We start from the raw sequence: 23,062 nt of genomic DNA on the forward strand, positions 1-23,062 counted from the left end.
TGCCCCCAGCCCCCAGCTCCTACCCGCTTCCTGCAGTCCTCCCCTCCTCCACTGCAGAGCCTTCTGCTGCTTCCCCAGGTGCTCAGGCCTGAGCGGCAAGGCCACTTTAAGGGCCGCCGGGCGTACGTGCCCGCAGCTGCTGGTCCCAGAACCATTAGCGCGGGCTGGTCGCCCGGGGTAGCTGATCTGCGGGGAGGCTGCCCCAGCACCGGGCACGTGGGCAACGGGCCATGGCGGCCTCAATTATCCGCCAGGAGCCGAGCCAAATCTCTAGTCAGGTAAGAGGCAAGAGGCAGAGGAGGAGGAAGGGAAGGCAGCTGCGTTTGTAAGCGCCCCGGCCCGGGGCAGTGGTGGCTCCTGCTGCTGCACAGCCGGCACAGGCGTCTCTCATTGACTCATCCCGGGAGGGCAGGGGCAGGAAGGGCTACTTTCAAGGGCGGGAGCCAGCCTAGGACAGAGGGTAAGGCAGGGCTTCTGAGGCTGTCCAGGCCCAAGGTCCAGGAGTCCCACGCTGGGCACCTGCCCCACTCGAGGTTGGGACCAGGCTGTATCCTCCCACGAAAGGAGGCGGAAGAAGAGTGTGTTTTTCAAAGAAACCTCTTTCTAGCCCTGGCACCTGCCAAACTTAAAAGCATTTTTCAGGCAGGAGACAACTGGTAGGAGCAAAAGTTAGTAGGTAGTTGGGGCTGGTGGCCTGGAAAAATGTGAATTACATTTTTAGCTTGAATATAGGAAAGTGTATGTAATGTAGGAAAGCTTATTTTCAGCACTGTTGTCTTGGCACAACTTGGGTGCTCTTCTTTAGTTTGCTTACTGGCATGGCGTTCCCAAGTGACCTTGCAGCCTTCCTCGGCGCATACCCTCATGGGCAGTTGTGTGTGAAAACCAAAGCGGCTGCCCTCTTCACACTTCTTCCCACCCTCCATGGAACTCCAAAAGCCCACAGGCCTCTTTGAAAGTGCCTTACTTATCATCCAGTAGCAGAAACACACAATCACTTGTGTAGCTGTTTTAGGTAAAAATGAAAGGTGGTTATTATCCCAATTGGAAGGGTGTAAACAAAACCTCACCCATCCCAGAAAGCAGGGCAGTGTTGGCTTTCTTATTTCCCATGTGAGAGGGAAACCTTTTGGGCTGTGTGAAGTTTTGTTACCTCTTAGAATGTTCTACATACTTCAATGTCCTCACTCCTTAGGAACAAGCTTTCTGAACTGGAATTATGGCCTTTTGGAAGTGGATCAGTTTAATTGGTTTTCTTAATTATTTCAAAATGGAGGCACCTATTTAAACACAAAGGAAAAATAGTATTTTGTGGTGCAGGATTAGGCAAAGCTGCACAAAATGGAATTCTGAATAAAATGTCTGATTAGTAGTAAATAAATAATTGTGGTTTTCTGCCCTTAAGACAGTCTGAAGCCCCAAATGAACCTTTTTTTTTGCATTTGAAGAGCAATTTAGTTTCTCCACATAGAGTTAAATGTTTAAGCCTTTGACTCCTGGGGAAAATGGAGGCCAATGATTGCCAGGTGAGAGCATCAGCCCCTCCAGCTCCAGTGAGTGTCAGTGCTGCTCCAGGTGATAGAGTGACATAAATAACAACTCACTAAAATGTAGAAGCCATTGGCTTGAAGCACTTGAGCACTTATTGCTACTAATTAAGGGTTTAGCCTGGGGCAGATTGCAAATGGAAATCCAGTATTTAAAAAATCTAGAGACTGGAGTGGCTGGAATGCTACTGTAATTTCAGAAATCAGAGGGAGTGGATCAGGAGTATTGGTGACAAGGATGCTGCATTATAAAAATTGCCGCACTTAAAAGATCAACACCAAGGTGTTGTGTTGGTAGTGTTTATTCCTGAGAGGTGGAATCACAGATACTTTTTACTTTCTCATTAGGCTTTTTCAAATGTTCCAATATTTCCCAAATGTTGGTTTTGTTAACGTAAAAACAACAACATTCAAACCTATAAAGAATTTTTGTGAATTTATTTGAGCCAAACTGTTGACAATTGCTGGGAAGTGGGATCTCAAGCTATGAAGATAGTGCTCTGGAGAATAGCGGTTTTCACCTTGTTTTATACATTACTAGTGGCCCGGTGCACGAAATTCGTGCACGGGAGGAGGGTGTCCCTCAGCCCAGCCTGCACCCTCTCCAATCTTGGACCCTTTGGGGGATGTCGACTACTGGTTTAGGCCTGATCCCAGGATGTCCGACTGCCGGGATCGGGTCTAAACTGGCAGTTGGACATCCCTTTCACAATCCTGAACTGCTGTCTCCTAACCACTCACCTGCGTGCCTGCCTGATTGTCCCTAATTTGTGCATGGGAGCGGGAGTTCCTCACCCTGGCCTGCACCCTCTCCAATTCGGGACCCCTCAGGGCTGCTGGCACCTAACTGCTCACCTGCCTGCTGGCCTGATCCCCTTAACTGCTCTCCCCTGCTGGCCTGATCCCTCTAACTGCTCTCCCCTGCCTGCCTGATCACCTCTAACCGCCTCTGCCTCAGCCCTGCCACCATGGCTTTGTCCGGAAGGATGTCCGGAACCTCATCTGGAAGATGTTCAGTCTAATTAGCATATTACCTTTTTATTAGTATAGATGCCACCTTGCCTAAAAATGCAGGTTGTTAGCAGGTTTTCCCATCATGGAAGGAGAGCCCGCAGTAGCATCCTGGGTTCTGACCAGGGCTTATGCACTCGTGCTTTATCTCAGCAGATGAGATTCCTAGAAGACTCTTGGATGTACCTTGGATATTTCTATCGATTTTGCCAAATCATCCTCCAAAAATGTTGAATCACTTTAAACTCCCACCAGCAACCATGCATGTGCCCTCTGTCCTACTTTGATGCCAGTATCATTGATTTCCCCCTAGAAGCTTCCCTCCCCTCAGCCGGGACTGCTTGGCACTTGAGCCAACCTCACTGTTCAGCCTGGGACTTGATTTCCCAAGATAGAATTATGGAGGAGGAAAAATAGTTTTCCTCTACCCTTCTGAGTTCTTAGTGGAGGCCCTTGTAATGAAAGACAGATTACCAAGAGAAAAACCAAAGTTCATTAACATGTGGACCTCGTGTATATGTGGGAGATCCCAGGGAAAAATGAATAACTTCCCAAAGTGGCTTAGAATCCAGATTTAAATACCTTCTTTCTAGGGAAAGGGGATGGGATATGTAGGTCTCAGAGGAGAGTACATGATTTTTAGGAAAGATGAATGGGGGTGGGGGAGATAGTTTGTAACAAAGTTTGGATGTGACGTCAACTTCTAGTCTCCTGTCCTGTGACAGGAGTCAGTCTTCACTGGCTGATGGCACTTTTCCCATCAAGGGAACCTTTTGGGGTGTCTGATTTTAGGCAGAGAAGGAGACTTCAGTGAAAACCTCTCCTTGCATTTGCTGTTTTTCAAGCATCTGCAGGTCAAGATCGTCAATATAACAACATGGCATATGTTGGGGTGGTCTGTCCTCTGACCTTCAGAATAAACCCAACAAAAGCTTGTTTCCTCTCTTAGATAATTTGCCATAGTAGCGTTATTCCCTGGAAACAGTATTCTGACCAGTATTCTGATCACTTCCTGGGAGTGATCATAACATACCCTGTGCTTGTAGAAAGGTGTGGGCCATATCACTAAATAATCAGGGTCAGTTTTCTCATCTTGTGGAAAGGGAGATAAAGTTATGATAGTTTATCTCCCTTTCCACAGGTGTCCTGCCATATTGTGTCTCTGCTGCAGCCCCAGTGGCCCCAGCGCCTCTGTGGCCTTGGGGTTAGGGGCTGCTGGGTGCCGGCCCCCCTGCGGCCTGTGTCTCTGCTCCCCCAACCCCAGCGCTGAGGCGGGGCTTGGGGCTGCTGGGTGCCCGCCCCCCTGTGGGCTGTGTCTCTGCTCCCCCAACCGTAGCGCCGAGGCGGGGCGTGGGGCGGCTGGGTGCAGCCCCTCTGCTGGCCCCTCTGCAGCCTGTGTCTCTGCTCCCCCAACCCCAGCGCTGAGGCGGGGCTTGGGGTTTCTGGGTACGGGCCCTGTGCGGGCTGTGTCTCTGCTCCCCCAACCCCGCTGCCCAGGCAGGGCTTGGGGATGCTTGGTGCCGACCCTCCTGTGGGCTGTGTCTCTGCTCCTCCATCCCCCCCGGCAGCGCTGACCAAGCAGGCCCAGAGGCCCTCCACCAGCGGGTTGAGGCAGAATGCCTGCGTCCTCACCAGGCTTCGCTCTGCCACTTGGAGCCTATGTATGCAAATTAGCTGCCATCTTGGCTGGCAGTTAATTTGCATATCACACTAATTAGCCAATGGGAAGGGTAGCGGATGTATGGCTAATTATCATGTTTTTCTTTTATTAGATAGGATAATCAAAGGAGGAGAAGTAAGTGGGTTACATGAAAATTCATTGGTGATAGATTAGGAAGGCAGAAGAAAGCAAAGTGGGGAAACCTCTGGGATTGGATAAAAAGTAAAATGATAGACACATACTTCTTTTACATAAAAGAGCACAGGATAGTTAACAGTCAACAATTAACAAGATAACTAACAATAAAGGAATTTGTGGTTTGTGCCCTGAGGGGCCCTGAAAAAGGGAAGTTACAAGTTACCCTGATATTCCACAGGTATGTTATCTTAGATCCTCAGTAAAGATTGAAGTTGATCTTTGTCAGGGAAGATACTGGCCTAGGACATGACTACCCACTATGAAATGCTTTTTAATGAGAAGGTTTTAATTTCAGACCATCTTTATGGTTACTGTAGGTCTCTTGAGTTTGCAAGGCCACCGCACAGGCCTTCCCTAAGTTACTCAGATTAGCATGTGTCCCTTTGTCATCCACACTTTTATTTTTTTAAAAAGGTGCAATAAGCAATTAAAATATTAAATTTATTTTCCATCATGATATATTCCCTCTATGCCCTTTTCCACCTCCACACCCCCCTCAATCACTCCACTGTTGTCTCTGTGTTCTCTTTTTTTTTCTTTTCTGTTTAATCCCTCCACCCACCTCAACACTTCCCACCACCACCAAGCTATCTGCCTTCTCTCTATCTATGAATCTGTCTCTATTTTGCTTGGTAGTTCAATTTAAATAGGAAAAAAAAGTCTGCCAAAGGAAATCTAGCATTGGTTCAAGTTGTGGTGCGTACAGGTGAAAATCTTAAATGTACTAAGAGGCAGTTTTCCAGAGCAGCATATCCTAGAAAGTTTTATTCAGTTTTCTTTTATTATTATTATTTTTTAAAATACATTTTATTGATTTTTTTACAGAGAGGAAGGGAGAGAGATAGAGAGTTAGAAACATCGATGAGAGAGAAACATCGATCAGCTGCCTCCTGCACATCTCCCACTGTGGATGTGCCCACAACCCAGGTACATGCCCTTGACCGGAATCGAACCTGGGACCTTTCAGTCCGCAGGCCGGCGCTCTATCCACTGAGCCAAACAGGTTTTGGCTCTTTTATTATTCTTATCAGTAGATTCTTCTCATCACATATGTTCATATTAAACCATCAACAAGATCTTTTTAACTGATAAATATTATGATTTAAGTTGATTAGAAGCTGTTCAGTTAATTTGCATGACCTTGGAATAGTGTTCTAATTTGTCTGATTTCTAACATTACAAGTATGCTATGGCACTAATTTTGTAGGGCCAGAAAAGAAGCCTTTGCACGAGAGCAATCGGTTCTTCTTCCCAAAGCTGCTTTCTTTCATGCTCCCTCTGTGTTCTGGTGCCAGGCACTCTGCAAACTTAGACTCCTGTGCAGAGGACTGCTTAGTGGTGTTGCACTTCCTCATAAGTTTGTGGGTCCCTCTCCCACTTCTTGGATTTTTCCCCACTCTCCAGGACCCGCACTCCGTCCTTCACTCCACAAGACTAGCTGAGAGGTTGGGGGAAATAGAGAACTGAGCCTCTGAGGTGCATGCAGTCAGAAGGACCAGGACTAGCTAGCTAGGTATGGGATCAAGTTATCAGCTGATGTCCGCTATTCAAAACTTACCTTTGCTCCTCAGTAGGCCCAATTACTTGAGCCCTATGGCTCAAGTAATGCAGAGAGCAGTTTGATTTAAGGCTGTTTTCACTGCCTGAGGTGCTCACATTTTCCTAATTGTACCTCTCCCCTTCCCCAAGTTGATTTGACATTTTTCTGTACTCTTTGTGTTCAGGTTTGGTATTACTTGAGAAAACATGACAATAACAACCACCTACAGGATATTGTCCACACATTTCTTCTTATAACAGTCTTTTGAGGTATTATAACCCAGATTAGGATCACGTAAGTATCTTCCTAGTAAGTGGCTGAACTAGGGTGCAGACCCTGGCCTATGTGCCTTGAAAGCCTTTGTTCTCTTTTCACTGCATAGAGCTGTTACAAAAGGAGCAGTGGTAACAGCTTTGGTGGAACTGAGGCTCATACACTATACTTCATGAGTTCCAAGGATTGAAAGCCATACTTACTTATCAGCAGAAAAAGGACTACTAGAATGTAAGCTCCATGGTGACAGGGACTTTGTCTAATTGTTCACCTTATATTCCCAGCATAGCATCTGCCCTATAGTAGGGCTCAGTAAATATCTATGGAGAGAATAAATAGATTTCAGCCATATTTAAGAAGATGCAAAGTAGCAGGATCTTTTAAAGGAAAAGGAAATAAACCTTTCTAATTGAGAGTTTTACAAGTTATTCATAGGCTAGGACACCCTGATTTATATGTGTTTCTCCTATATAATAAAAGGGTAATATGCAAATTGACTGAACAGCAGAATGACCAGTTGCTATGATGTGCACTGACCACCAGGGGGCAGACACTCAATTCAGGAGCTGCCCCCTGGTGGTCAGTGCGCTTCCACAGGGGGAGCACCACTCAGCCAGAAGCCAGGTGAGCACAATGGCAGTGGCAGGAGCCTCTCCTGCCTCCCAGGCAGCACTAAGGAGCAGCGAGCAGGCAGGTGGTAAGGAGAGAGGGCTCCTGGACTGCAAGAGGGATGTCTGACTGCAGACGGACATCCCCCATGGGGTCCCGAACTGCGAGAGGGTGCAGGCCGGGCTGAGGGGACCCCCCCCCCCCAAGTGCACAGATTTTCATGCACCGGGTCTCTGTTTGGAAGGTAAATGCAATGGTCACCCTATCTGTAACAGATAGGTTGTTTTTGGACATTTGTAGGTTAATTCAAAAACAAAATTAGAATCACTCCTTTTATGACCACTTGTTAATAAACATTTTCAATGCTTAGTGTTTGGTTCACATAGGAACATATTGGTACAGAGGAAATCCTGTGCCATAATGGTGATTTGCAAAGTCTGCACTAAAAGCATCAAGGTGGCTCAGAGTCTCATGTGCTCCTACAGTACTATTAGAAATGAGGAATGTTTATAAAATGAAAAGGAAACATTCTAGAAGGGTGTTTCACTCATTGAGGGTCCTAATATTCTCTACTATAGAAATTCAAAATTTCAAAGCTCATTTGAAAGTGTTATGCTGTTGTCGTAATGAATGATATTTGAGGGAAGTAGAAAGGAGAGACTGGTGACATGGGTTGATATTCTGCTACGAAAGGCTATAGAGTTTGAATTTTTATCCTGTTTAAAACAGGGTGAGGCAGGTGAGCAAGATTGGCTCATGATGGTGAATTGAACATGCATGTCATTGTCTCCATACACCCAGACTCTATGGCAGGAGATATTTTAAAATGTAAATAACATGGAGAGAAAAAAAGGGGGGATATTCCAAATTAAAAGTGCAAGGAGACATAACAACTAAATGCAGGTCCTCAATGGGATCTTGGCTTGAACAAAGCAGCTTTTCTGTGAAAACACACACACACACACACACACACACTTCCACAGGAAAACTTGAAATTTAAAAATCAGATAGAATCAAATTGTCACTAAAACAAAGGTACAAGAACACAGTTTAAAATACATAAAGAAGAGAAGAAATGGGAGGTCAAGCAATTCTAGTGACAGTTCAGGCAGAATGTTAGGTGAAAAAATAATGAAATGGGCTAGAGGGCACTCACTTGGTGATGAAGTTAGCTGCATGCAGAATACCTGGGCCAGGGGAACCCCTGAATTTCTTTAGCCCTTGGACTCTCTCAGCTCACTCCCACTACAGCTGGAGCCATAGTTCTTTTAAACTAAGGATAAAACCCAGGAACTGCTCTTTCCAAAGAAAATGAGCTATATGTAGTACAATTACGTGTAGTAACAACAGGTTCTTGTTAGAAATTTGCAGAACTGTATAACTGAAAAGGATTGGGAAAGGTGCTGGGGTCCCCAAAGGTGTGGACAGAGTCGGCGAAGAAGGAATGACACGGAGGCAGCGTTCAGGTGATCATCATAGCCAGGTTCTGTAGCTAGGTTCTCTTGCCAGGTTCTGTCCAGGTTCTCTAGCCATGTTCTCTTGCTAGGTTCTTCAGCCAGGTTCTGTAGCCAGCATCTCCAGTCAAGTTCTGTGTTTATTGTCTTGTTACATCTGTGTTTATACCAGTTAATTTTAATCCTGCCAATTTCTATTCCAAAGGTTAGGGTGTTTCTTATCTCCATTCCAGGGAGTAAAGATTATGTAGCTTAAGCGTGATTGTTCGTAGTTAAAGTGATTAACTACCCGTCTGGCACTTAGTTAAGGGGTTTTTATTCCCTCCCTAACTTCAGGGAAAAATCCCTACCTGGGGAAACAACCTTTCTTGGAAAGGTGACCTTGGTTAAAACACATAGCCCCAAGAAGGGGAGCAAACACATCAAGAACAGTATGCCATATAAGCCAGGTCCCCCGAGACACATGCTGTGCAGATGTTTCTTCCCTGCAGCAACTGTGTCAAGCAGCAAGGATGGACCGGCTTCTGGCAGAAAGGCAACTCTGCCCATGAGGGAAATATTTCAGAGTAAAGCTTGCTGTTTTTTGACAAATTGTTAGTCCCAGCCTCTGCTCTCCAATCTTTGCTTCCATTGTTCCATCCACTCACACCAAGGTTGTTGTTAGTTGTCCCTTTAAAGGAATCAGTAATTGGGGAAACAGGCCACCTCAGCTGCAAGGGAAACTACTTAAAACCATCGACTTAAACCATGACTCATTTTTATGTTTGGATAACCAAGGATCACCAGACATGAACAGAACTAGATGTAATGCACAGACACTAGACAAAAATTACCAAAAAATCTTAGAAATGAGCCATTTACAATAAACAAACTGAAACTGTAAAAATTTTTAGAAGGACTGAAGACTGAGCTGTTCATATGAAAAATAAAGTTAGGGAAGTCTCTCAGAAGTTGAGACATGAAGGATCAATTTAGAATGTCTAACCCAGGGCTGGGCAAACTTTTTGACTCGAGGGCCACAATGGGTTCTTAAACTGGACCGGAGGGCCGGAACAAAAGCATGGATGGAGTATTTGTGTGAACTAATATAAATTCAAAGTAAACATCATTACATAAAAGGGTACGGCCTTTTTTTTTTTTAGTTTTATTCATTTCAAACGGGCCGGATCTGGCCTGCGGGCTGTAGTTTGCCCACGGCTGGTCTAACATATAATGGGAGATTTCTAAGAAGAGACAAAGACACAAAGAAGAGGGAATAAAGAAATAGAAGGAAATTCTAGAGCCAAAGATCCACTGAGTGCCAAGTATAATCAATAAAACCCATGCCCAGCACATCCTAGAAAACTATTAAAACCAACAGCAAAAGAGAAAAGCACCATAAGAAAAATAAAATAGCTTATTCTTTTCATCAGAAACTTTGGATGCTAGTATTATCAGTGGGATGGGGTTCCTGGGGTGCCCCTGGAATAAGAATTTCTGGAGGCCCTTATAAGAGTTATTATAGAAAGCTTTATTTCTGTGGAATTATACCCTAAGTTTCCAAGGTCCCATTTTCCTTTGTCCTGTCAAGAAAAAGTCCCATTTTATTTTTAGCAGGGCTAAGGTAAAAGCCAGTGTCCAGAGTTTTGCTCCATGTTGGAGAACAACTCCAGTCCACCATCAGGCTAGCTTAGTTTATGTTCCTTGCTATAGTCCCTTAGTCCATTGCATGTGGGGTCCATAGGGCGACATGGCTAAGGGTGGTGGGGAAAACATAGGCAGGAGCAAAGCCAAATGAATCAAAGAGCCAAGAGTCAAGAGCCAAGAGAGAGAGTGAATGCCTTTGTCTCTAGGCTCTAGGGGAGTATGTATTTCCAAATATTCATGGGCTTGCATTGGCCCTGCCCCCTCTGTTTCCAGGTTATATTGACAGCAAGCACCTTCCCTATATCACCCCAACTTCACTGTGCATGCCCCAATAACTCTGTTTGTTCAGTCCCTTTCCCCAGTGTTTGCAGGGAATGGGCCAGTGGTTCCCTGAGGAGTGTGAAGTTGCAGCATCCTAGTGAAGCTGCCTAAATGACATGCCTATAATGTCTGGCCTCCCTTTGCTCCTTTTCTATTATTAATAACCAGCTAATTACAATGGTATCACTAACATAAAATATCCCAGTATCTTCAAAGTTCAGAGAAAGAAATTTTGACCATAGGAGTACTTATTAGGCAAACTTAACACTGAATTGTGATTCCCTAATGCCACTTAAATAACAGAAATAAGAAGTCTAACTCCCAAAATATTTTATGAGCAGCAGGACAGAAAAGGGAAAAATTTGATCAGTAAAAGAGAAGGAATGAGAAAGAAGAAACAAAATTCATTATATGGGAAATCTGAAATAAGGTAAATAAAACCATTTCACATTAAGTTCTAAATGTTTCACAATTAATAGTTAATTACATCACATTAATAACAGTTAATGCCACTAATGTAGTGTATAACTTAAATTCTTTTTTTTTTTTAGTAAATCTTTATTGTTCAGATTATTACATTTGTTCCTCTTTTTTTCCCCCCATAGCTCCCCTCCACCCAGTTCCCACCCCACCCTCTGCCCTTACCACCCCACTGTCCTCATCCCTAGGTGCACAATTGTTGTCCAGTCTCTTCCGGCATCTCCCACATCCCTTTCCCCACCAAGAATAGTGAGTCCATTCCCTTTCTGTGTCCCTGATTCTATTATAATCACCAGTTCATTCTGTTCATCAGATTATTTATTCACTTGATTCTTAGATTCACTTGTTGATAAATGCATATTTGTTGTTCATAATTAGTATCTTTACCTTTTTCTTCTTCTTCCTCTTCTTAAAGGATACCTTTCAGCATTTCATATAATACTGGTTTGGTGGTGATGAACTCATTTAGCTTTTCCTTATCTGTGAAGCTCTTTATCTGCCCTTCAATTCTGAATGATAGCTTTGCTGGATAAAGTAATCTTGGTTGTAGGTTCTTGGCATTCATCACTTTGAATATTTCTTGCCACTCCCTTCTGGACTGCAAAGTTTCTGTTGAGAAATCAGCTGACAGTCGTATGGGTATTCCCTTGTAGGTAACTGAGTTTCTTTCTCTTGCTGCTCTTAAGAGTCTCTCTTTATCTTTTGCTCTTGGCATTTTAATTATGATGTGTCTTGGTGTGGTCCTCTTTGGATTCCTTTTGTTTGGGGTTCTCTGCGCTTCCTGGAGTTGTAAGTCTATTTCTTTCACCAGGTGGGGGAAGTTTTCTGTCATTATTTCTTCAAATAGGTTTTCAATATCTTGCTCTCTCTCATCTTCTGGCACCCCTATAATTCTGATGTTGGTACACTTGAAGCTGTCCCAGAGGATCCTTACACTATCTTCGTATTTTCGGATTCTTTTTTCATTTTGCTTTTCTGGTTGGGTGTTTTTTGCTTCTTCGCATTTCAAATCTTTGCCTTGATTCTTGCGTTCCTCTGGTCTGCTGTTGGGAGTCTGTATAATATTCATTATTTCAGTCCGTGTATGTTTAATTTCTAGTTGGTTCTTTATCATAACATCGAGGGTCTCATTAGATTTGTTGAGGATCTCATTAAGTTTATCAGCGGCTTCTAGACAGTTCTTGAGAGACCTTAAAAGTGTGGTTCTGAACTGAATATCCTCCATTGACAGTTTTGTCCTGTTTCTTTGTCTCCGCATTTTTTATGCTTTCTTGATGCACCCCCTAGTGGTCTTTGTGCGCAGTCTTGTAGTTAAGCCTTGATTGTTGTAGTTAATACTAGGGGGATTTGACCTCCAGGCCAACTGGCTGTCATAACTTAAATTCTTATATTAAAAACTGAAGTCTCAGATTGTGAAGAAAAACTAAAAATTCAAATATATGTCATGTACAAAATTCATACAAAAATCAAACTAATATAGAAGGGCTCAAAATAGAGTGATATGAAAAAAAAGTTCTTTATATCAGAAAAAAAATTCAGGTAAAAAGGGTTTAAAAGACAAAAAGGTATATTTCAAACATATATAGTTTTAAAAGTAATTATCAATATATGATATTTAAATATTTAATATATACCCCTGACCGGTTTGGCTCAGTGGATAGAACATCAGCCTGCGGAACGAAGGGTCCCAGTTTCGATTCCGGTCAAGGGCATGTACCTTGGTTGCGGGCACATCCCCAGTGGGGGGCGTGCAGGAGGCAGCTGATCGATGTTTCTCTCTCATTGATGTTTCTGACTCTCGATCCCTCTCCCTTCCTCTCTGTAAAAAACCAATAAAATATATTTTAAAAATATTTAATATATACATTATATATCATATTGTATATATTAAATATTATAGTCATATGAATATGTATAATTATCAACCTCTCTATATATAAAAGGCTAATATGCTAAGTGTCCTTCCACCTGTTTGACTGGTTGTGCACTGACCACCAGGGGGCAGATGCTCAATGTAGGAGCTGCCATGCTGCAGTGACTTGGCAACTGTGGTTCTCTGGTTATGCACCCTGAAACCAGAGAGGAGGGAGCTGGATTCCTCGTGGTGCCATGTGATTCCACCTTCGGCCATGGGTTATGTTGTTGGCACTGTTGGCCCCGAACCTGGTTAACTGCACACTTGCGTTTGCGTTCCACACCCTGTATGACAGCAACTTTGCAGGGTGCCCTCTCGCACTCTGGAACCCCTTGGGGGATGTCAGAGAGTCGGTTTCAGCCAGATCCCCTCAGGCCAGGCCAAGGGACCCCACCTACCAGAGGGACCCTGCTCACTCTGCAGATGCCCTTGAGGGACCAAGGGAGATTGGCTCCAGGGCGTGTCTGGCCCATCTCGCCCAGTCCTGCCCTGCCAGCCACCTTCTAATTAATTTCCTTTCAATGTGCATGAATCCATGCACTGGTCACTAGTGTACCCATAATTAGAGTCTATAGTTAGAGAAATTGACAAACCATAATTAAAGAGGGAAGTAGACTTCTCTAATTTATCTCATAAACTGAAAGATCAGGGCTACTAAAATAAGAAAGAAATCAATTAACAAGTTCAATCTAAAATATATGAAGAGAATATATGCCCAACAGAAAATACACATTGTTCTCAAGTATCCATGGAACGTTAACAACAGTTGGTTGTCTGTTAGGCCACAAAGAAAATATCAACAGCCCAGCCAGTGTGGGTCAGTGGTTGAGTGTCAACCTATGAACTAGGAGGTCACAGTCTCTAATAAAGCATTGCCAGGAAAAAAAATGAAAGCAAGATGAATTAAAAGCAAGTAATAAATGTTATCAATTTTAAAATTAATACATTTGAAAAGGTATGTGAAATGGACTTTTAAAAATATATATGAACAAAAGTAAGAGGAGGTATAAAACCTACATTTTTGAATTCTAAGGAACTATAAAAGGTAATTAAACCCCCTCTCTAAATGACATCAGGCTCAGATTTCACAGAGATGTTTTACCTAAACTTCAAAAAGCAGATAATTTCTATGTATTATAAGATATTTAAGACTATGGAATAATATTGAAACTTCCTATTTTATTCTTTAAGGCTGGCATAACCCTTATACTCAAACCAGATAAGACAATGACATAAAAATTGTATCTGGTTTCACTTATGAACATAGATACAAAAAACTAAAATAATGAGGAACAAATTTCATTCATTGTACATTACACATTATTCCAGCAATGCAATGAAGGCTTGATATTAGGAAATCTATTAATGGAATTCGCTACCTAACAGATTAAAGGAGAAAAAAATATTGTTTACTAAAAAAGCATTTGGTAAATTTTAACACCCATTTCTGATGAAAAATTCTTAACTTTCAAGTACAAAGAAACTTCTTTAACTTGATAAAGGTTACCGACCAGAAACCTTTTGTATCATATTTATTGGTACAAGCATTTGAAATAGTTACACTAAAGAAAGAGGCAAGAATGCCCATTGTCACTTCTGCTATTCACCATTGTTTGGAATATTCCAGCCAATGCTTTAAGATCAATAAATATAAGGCATATATTATGGAACAGGGGCAAAAATGTTCTTTTGAAGGCAGTATGATTCTCTACCTGGGAAATTCAAAAGTATCAACTAAAAGGTATTGTAACTAAATAGAGAGCACAATAAAGTACTTGAAGCAAATTCCTTATACAGAAATCAATGGCATTTCTCTGTCAGCTATGAAAAGTAGTGAGAGAGAAAAGCTATACCCACCACAAAACTCTGAAACCTTGAAATAGTTAGGAATAAATATATGAGGACACATGCAAAATCCATATGAAAGAAACTGTAAAACTGAAGGACATTAAAAAGGCCAGAATTCTGTGAATCATACTTCTTAGATAGAGAGATTTGATACAGTAATGACATTTTCTAATTAATCTTTAAAGTAAATGTAACCATAACAAAAATTTTGACAGGGTTCCTGCAAAGCTTATGTTAAAATTCTGTTGGAAAAGAAATTGTGGGAAAATATGTAAGAGCCAAAATGAAAACAGCAAGAACCATATGTGTTATCAAATATAAGTCATACTATAAAGACCCAGAAATTAAACAGTGTGGTATTAACCAGGAATAGGGAAACAGATCAATGGATCAGAATGAAGCCCTGGAAAACAATACATATAATGTTATTTGGGTAATTAACTCGGCATTTGAAAAGGATGAAACTGGATAACTCCTACCTCATGTTAACCACCAAATAAATTCCAAATAGGATAAAAAGCTAACTGCTAAAGTAGTACCATAAAAGTATTAGAATACACTGTCAAAGCATATCTTAATTTTTTTTAAATTTTCAATAAGAGATGATATACAATATTATGTTTCATGTATATATTATATAACTTATAATGATTACCCTGATAAATCCAGTACCCATCCGACACCATACATAGTAATTATAATATTTTTTATTATATTCCCTATGCTACACTTTAAAACATCCCCATGACTATTTTGTAGCAACCAATTTGTAGTTCTTATTCCCTTCCTCCTTTTCACCCATCTCCCCAACACCCCTCTCATCTGGCGACCATCAATTTGATCTCTGTATCTATGAGTTCTTGTTTTGTCTGTTTATTTTGTTTTTAAGATTCCACATATAAGCAAAATCATATGGTATTTGCTTTTCTGTGACTTACTTCACTTAGCATAATACCCTCTAGGTTTATCCATGTTGTCCCAAATGGCAATATTTTTTTTTATGGCTAAGTAATATTCCATTGTATATATGTACCACTTCTTTATCCATTCATCTCTCGATGAATACTTAGGCTGCTTCCATATATTAGCTATTGTAAATAATGCTGCAGTGAATATAGGGGTGCATATGTCTTCTTGAATTAGTGTTTTGGATTTCTTCAAATAAATTTCCAGAAGTGGAATTGCTGGGTCATATGATAGTTCTTTTTGTAATTTTTTGAGGAACCTCCATACTGTTTTCCACAATAGCTGCATCAATTTGCATTCCTACCAACAGTACACAGGTGTTGCCTATTGATTGATATGTACTTATTGCCATTTTATTATTTTTTGGCTGTTTTGTAATTTTTTTTTCTTATCTTGCTCCCTTTGTGATTTGATGATTTTCTGTAGTGGTATGCTTAGATTTCTTTCTATTTATCTTGTGTATTAATATAGGGTTTTGCTTTGTGATTATCATGAGGCTTACATAAAACATTTTATGTTTATACTAGAGGCCTGGTACACGATTGACTATTAAGTTGTGGGTTTATTTCTGGCCTCACTATTCCGTTCCATTGATCTATGTGTCTGTTTTTATGCCTGTATCATGCTGTTTTAATTATGATAGCCTTGCAGTATGGTTTGATATCAGGTAGCATGCTTTTTCCAATTTTGCTCTTCTTTTTCAAGATTACTGTGGCTATTTGGGGTCTTTGGTGGTTCCATATACATTTTTGGATTATTTGTTATAGTTCTGTAAAAAATGCCATTAGTATTTTTCCCCCTTTATTGAATAAGATATTATAAATGTGTCCTTATCCCCCCAATGTCCCTTCATCCCCCCAATCCTGCCCTCACCCTCACCCCACCCCCTGTTGTCCACATCCATCACTTATGCTTATATGCATGCATACAAGTCCTTTAGTTGATCTTTCCCCCTCATGCCCAACCTCCCCTGCTTTCCCTCTGAGTTATGAGCATCAGATCAATGCTTCTCTGTCTCTACATCTGTTTTTGTTCATCAGTTTATGTTCATTATAATCCACAAATGAGTGAGAGCATGTGATATTTATCTTTCTCTGACTGACTTATTTCACATAGCATAATGCTGTCCAGCTCCAACCATGATGTTGCAAATGGTAGGAGTTCCTTCCTTTTTACAGCTGCATAGTATTCCATTGTGTAGATGTGCCAAAGTTTTTTAATCCACTCATCTGCTGATGGGCACTTAGGCTGATTCCAAATCTTAGCTATTGTAAATTGTGCTGCTATGAACATAGGGATGCATACATCCTTTTTGATTGGTGTTTCTGATTTCTTGGGATATATTCCTAGAAGTGGGATCACTGGGTCAAATGGAAGTTTCATTTTTAGTTTTTTGAGGAAACTCCATACTGTTCTCCACAGTGGCTGCACCAGTTTGCATTCCCACCAGCAGTACACGAGGGTTCCTTTTTCTCCACATCCTCGCCAGCATTTGTCATTTGTAGATTTGTTGATGATAGCCATTCTGACAGGTGTGAGATGATACCTCATTGTCGTTTTGATTTGCATCTGTCAGATGATTAGTGACTTTGAGCATGTTTTCATATGTCTCTCAGCCTTATGAATGTCCTCTTTCAAAAGTGTCTATTTCGGTCCGTTGTCCATTTTTTGATTGGATTGTTTATCTTCCTTTTGTTAAGTTGTATGAGTTCCCTATAAATGTTGAAGATTAAACCTTTATCAGAGATATCATTGGCAAATATGTTCTCCCATGCAGTGGGTTTTCTTGTTGTTTTGTTGATGGTTTCTTTTGCTGTGCAGAAGCATTTTATTTTGATATAGTCCCATTTGTTTATTTTCCCTTTAGTTTCCATTGCCCTAGGAGCTGTGTCAGTGGAGCAATTGCTTCGGTATATATCTGAGATTTTGCTACTTGTGGATTCCTCTAATAATCTTATGGTTTCCCATCTTATGTTTAAGTCCTTTATCCATTTTGAGTTTATTTTTGTGTATGGTGTAAGTTGGTGGTCTAGTTTCATTTCTCTGTATGTGTCTGACCAAATTTCCCAGCACCATTTATTGAAGAGACTGTCTTTACTCCATTGTATGTTCTTGCATCCTTTGTCAAATATTAATTGAGCATAGTGGTTTGGGTTGATTTCTGGGTTCTCTATTCTATTCCATTGGTCTATATGTTCTTGTGCCAGTACCAGGCAGTTTTGAGAACAGGGCTTTGTAATACAGCTTGATATCTGGTATTGAGATCCCTCCTACTTTGTTCTTCTTTCTCAGGGTCGCAGCAGCTATTCGGGGTGTTTTTTTTTTTATTCCAGATGAATTTTTGGAACGTTCTTTCTAGATCTGTGAAATATGCTGTTGGTATTTTAATGGGGAGTGCATTGAATCTATAGATTGCTTTGGGTAGTATGGAAATTTTGATGATGTTGATTCTACCAATCCATGAACACGGTATGTTTTTCCATCTGTTTATGTCTTCCTCTATCTCTTTTTTCAATGTCCTGTAGTTTTCTGGGTAGAGGTCTTTTACCTCCTTGGTTAAGTTTATTCCTAGGTATCTTAATTTTTTTGGAGCAATGGTAAATGGTATTGTTTTTTTAAATTTCTCTTTCTGTAAGTTCACTATTGGTGTATAAAAATGCCATAGATTTCTTGGCGTTAATTTTGTATCCTGCTACATTGCCAAATTCATTTATTATGTCTAATAATTTTTTGATGGAGTCTTTAGGGTTTTCTAAGTACAGTATCATGTCACCTGAGAATAAGGACAATTTTACTTCTTCTTTTCCAATTTGGATGCCTTTTATTTTTTCTTCTTGTCTGATCACTTTGGCTAGCACTTCCAGTACTATGTCGAACAGGAGTGGTGAAAGTGGGGATCCCTGTCTTGTTCCTGTTCTTAAGGGAAATAGTTTTAGTTTTTGCCCATTGAGTATGATGTTGGCTGTAGGTTTGTCATATAAAGCTTTTATTATGTTGAGGTATGATCCCTCTATTCCCACTTTGCTGAGCGTTTTTACCAGAAAGGGTGTTGGACTTTGTCAAATGCCTTTTCTGCATCAATCAATATGATTATGCGATTTTTGTCTCTCAACTTGTTTATGTGATGTATCACATTTATTGCTTTGTGGATATTGTACCAGCCTTACATTCGTGGAATAAATCCCACTCGGTCATGGTGTATGATCTTTCTAATGTAATGCTGGATCCGGTTTGCTAGAATTTTGTTGAGGATTTTAGCATCTATGTTCATCAGGGATATTGGCCTGTAATTCTCATTCTTTGTGGTGTCTTTATCTGGTTTTGGGATTAGGGTAATGCTGGCTTCATAGAAAGAGCTTGGAAGTTTGCCTTCCTCTTGAATTTTTCTGAATAGTCTGAGAAGGGTTGGCTTTAGTTCTTCTTTGAATGTTCGGTAAACCTCCCCTGTGAAGCCATCTGGTCCAGGACTTTTGTTTGCTGGAAGCTTCTTGATTACTGTTCCAATTTCATCAGTAGTTATTGGCCTATTCAGGTTTTTTGATTCTTCCTGATTGAGATTGGAAGTTTGTATTTTCCTAGGAATGTGTCCATTTCATCGAGGTTGTCCAGTTTGTTGGAGTAGAGTTGTTCGTAGTATTTTTTGACAGTCCTTTGTATATCAGTAGGGTCAGTTGTTACTTTAAGTCTTTCATTTCTGATTTTGTTTATTTTGGTCCTTTCTCTTTGTTTCTTGATGATCCTGGCTAGCAGTTCATCAATCTTGTTAATCCTTTCAAAGAACCAGCTCTTCGTTTCATTGATCTTTTGTATTGTTTTTTTGGTCTCTATGTTGTTTATTTCTGCTCTGATCTTTATTATTTCCTTCCTTCTGGATACTGTGGGCTTTTCTTGTTGCTCTGTTTCTAACTCTTTGAGTTGTAGGGTTAGATCATTTATTGCCAGTTTTTCTTGTTTTTATGAGGTAGGCCTGTAGAGCTATGAACTTCCCTCTCAGGACTGCTTTCATTGTGTCCCATAGATTTTGGATTGTTGTGTTTTCATTGTCATTTATTTCCAGGATGCTTTTTATTCTTTGATCTCTCTGGCAACCCAGTCATTGCTTAATAACATGCTATTTAGTCTCCAAGTGTTTGATTTTTTTCAATGTTTTTATTGTAGTTGATTTCTAATTTTATGCCATTGTGATCTGAGAAGATGCTTGTTATGATTTCTATTCTCTTGAATTTGAAGAGACTTTGCCTGTGTCCTAATATATGGTCTATCTTTGAAAATGTCCCATGTGCACTGGAGAAGAATGTATATTCTGTAGCTTTGGGGTGAAATATTCTGAAGATGTCAATTAAGTCCATCTGATCTAGTGAGTCATTTAGGATTGCTGTTTCTTTGCTGATTTTTGGTTTAGAGGATTTATCCAGTGGTGTCAGTGGGGTATTAAAGTCCCGTACTATTACTGTATTGCTATCGATCTCTCCCTTGATATCTTCCAGAAGTTGTTTTATGTATTTTGGTACTCCTGTATTGGTTGCATATATGTTTACCAGAGTTATATCTTCTTGTTGAATTGCTCCCTTTAGTATTATGTAGTGGCCTTCCTTATCTCTCGTTATGGCCTTTACTTGGAGGTCTATTTCGTCAGATATAAGTATCACAACCCCAGCTTTTTTCTCATTTCCATTTGCCTGAAAAAATTTTTTCCATCCCTTCACTCTCAGTCTGTGTGAATCCTTTGTTCTGAGGTGGGTCTCTTGCAGACAGGAAATATATGGGTCATGTTTTCTTATCCATTCAGCTACCCTGTGTCTTTTGATTGGAGCATTTAATCCATTTACATTTAATGCTACTATTAAAAGTACTTGTTTGTGGTCATTTTTATTCTTAATGTTTGTGTTTCTTCTTGTCTTTCTGTTTCTTCTTTTTACAGCAGTCCCTTTAGCATTTCTTGCATTGCTGGTTTGGTGGTAATAAACTCTCTTAGCCCTTTTTTGTCTATGAAGCTCCTGACTCCACCTTCAATTTTGAATGTTAGCCTTGCTGGGTTTAGTATTCTTGGATTCTTTCCCTTGCTTTGTATATTTCATTCCATTCCCTTCTTGCCTGGTGTGTTTCTGTTGAGAAGTCAGCTGATATTCTAATAGGAGATCCCTTGTAGGTAACTTTCTGTCTCTCTCTGGCAGCCTTTAAGATTCTTATTTTGTTGCTTGTGTTTGTCAATTTAATTATGATTTGTCTTGGTGTTGGTCTTTTGGGGTTCATCTTGTTTGGCACTCTATGTGCTGCTTGGGCTTGTGTAGTTTTTTCTTGCCAGTACCAGGGAAGTTTTCTGTCATTATTTCTTCAAACAGGTTTTCTATTCCTTGCTTCTCCTCCTCTCCTTCTGGTATCCCTATTAAGCGAATGTTGTTTTGTTTTGCGTTGTCCCAAAGCTCCCTTAGGCTCTCCTCTTGCTTTTTAAGTTTTTTTTTTCCAGTTGCTCCTGTGTTTGTGTGTTTTTTCCTACCTTGTCTTCTAATTTGCTGATGCGGTCCTCAGCTTCTTCTAGTCTGCTGTTTAAGCCTTCCATTGTGTTCTTTATTGCAGCTATGTCGTTCTTCATTTCCTCTTCATTCCTTTTCATGTTGGTGACATTCTCATTTAGCTCCTTATAATTCTAATTGAGTTTTGTGTATTTGTCATCCAGCCACTTGAGCATCCTTATAACCATTACTCTGAATTCTCTCTCTGATAAGTTAGTAGCCTCAATTTCATTTAATGCCCTTTCTGGTGATTTCTCTTTTTCTTTCCTTTGTGGATTGCTTTTTTGTCTTCCCATGTTTTGCTTTAATGTTTTAGTTGTAGCTCCGATTGCTTTGCTACCCAGTTTCTTAAGGGTATGGTGCTACTGGTGTGACCTCTCAGGTCTCCTGGGTTTGGTAGTCTAGTGTAGCTCCCTACTTGTGCTATTTGGGTTCTCTTGATGTAGGCCTGCAAGCTGGAAAGGCACAACTGAGGTGTCTAGAAGTCAGCAGCCGTGGAGGGGGTGTTCCAATTTTTGCTGTCTTGTGCCCTTGGTTGAAATCACACGTGCCTTGCAGGGACTCACAGTGGCACCCAGGAACCATCTATTAGGGTGGTGGGGCTCAGGAAGCCTGCGTTCTGGCAAAGCGTGACTGTGGTGTCCAGAGTTCTGTAGTTATGGGGTGGGTAGACTTAGCTTTTGCTGCTGCCTCCGTGGTTGGACACACGCGATTCCAGCAGTAGCTCACAGAGGCACCTGTGGTGTGTTTGCCAGCAGGGTGTACTGACACACTCTGAAGGGCCCTGGCACTGAAGCCATTGGATTGTAGTGTCTGTGGGCAAGTATCTTTGAAGAGGGAATTCAGCGTTTCTACAGCCCAGCAGTGCACCCCTGTTTGTTTAAGTGCAGGACCAGCAGGGCTTGCAGCGGGGTCCCAGGGCTGCCTGTGGAGCGGTGGTCTTGAGAAACCTGCACGCTGGAAAAGCATTCAACTGTAGTGTCCAGAGTTCTGCAGCTGTGGGGTGGGGAAACTCAGATTTTGCTGATGCATATGTGGTGGATAGGCTCATGTTCTCCGTGGCGGCACACAGGAGCACCCGCAGTGAGTTTGCTAGCGCAGGCGCACTGAAGCACTCTGAAGGGCCCTGGTACGCTTTGGGCAGGTATCCAGGATGGGTGAATTCAGAATTTCTACTGCCCAGGGTAGTGTGTCCCTATTAGTCCAAGATCGGACCCAGCAGAGGTTCACTGCGGCTTCCCCCAAGTGCCCTGTGTATAGATGGCCTGAGGGGGAGTGAGCAACTGTGGCGGTGCAGTTCGCAGGCGCAGTTCCCCTGGCGCTGAGCTCTGATGCATATATCTGAGATTTTGCTACCTGTGGATTCCTCTAATATTTTTATGGTTTCCTGTCTTACGTTTAAGTCCTTTATCAATTTTGAGTTTATTTTTGTGTATGGTGTAAGTTGGTGGCCTACTTTCACTTTTTTTGCATGTGTCTGACCAAATTTCCCAGCACCATTTATTGAAGAGACTGTCTTGACTCCATTGTACATTCTTACCTCCTTTGTCAAATATTAATTGAGCATAGTGGTTTGGGTTGATTTCTGGGTTCTCTATTCTATTCCATTGGTCTATATGTCTGTTCTTGTGCCAGTATCAGGCAGTTTTGAGAACAGTGGCTTTGTAATACCGCTTGATATCTGGTATTGAGATCCCTCCTACTTTGATCTTCTTTCTCAGGATCGCAGCAGCTATTCGGGTGTTTTTTTTTTTTATTCCAGATGAATTTTTGGAGCGTTCTTTCTAGGTCTGTGAAATATGCTGTCGGTATTTTAATGGGGAGTGCATTTAGTCTATAGATTGCTTTGGATAATATAGACATTTTGATGATGTTGATTCTATAAATCCATGAACACAGTATGTTTTTCCATCTGTTTATGTTTTCCTCTATCTCTTTTTTCAATGTCCTGTAGTTTTCTGGGTAGAGGTCTTTTACCTCCTTAGTTAAGTTTATTTCTAGGTATCTTAATTTTTTTGGAGCAATGGTAAATGGGATTTTTTAAAATTTCTCTTTCTGTAAGTTCGCTATTGGTGTATAAAAATGCCATAGATTTCTTGGT

General features: G+C 41.1%; 1 protein-coding gene across 1 annotated transcript in view; it reads left to right on the forward strand.

Annotated features, from left to right (window-relative positions):
* Nucleotides 1–230: 230 nt before the first annotated feature.
* SOHLH2 (spermatogenesis and oogenesis specific basic helix-loop-helix 2) overlaps nt 231–23,062 on the forward strand; it is a gene marked incomplete at both ends in the record, with an annotated part of 138,370 nt that continues 115,538 nt past the window's right edge. The window contains one exon of the mRNA XM_081083924.1: nt 231–278. Within this exon, the coding sequence (XP_080940050.1) occupies nt 231–278 (48 nt within the window). The remainder of the gene's footprint in view (nt 279–23,062) is intronic.

The sequence above is a fragment of the Myotis nattereri genome (genome assembly GCF_964212035.1).
Source record: "Myotis nattereri genome assembly, chromosome: 2".
NCBI classification, from domain to species: Eukaryota; Metazoa; Chordata; class Mammalia; order Chiroptera; family Vespertilionidae; genus Myotis; species Myotis nattereri.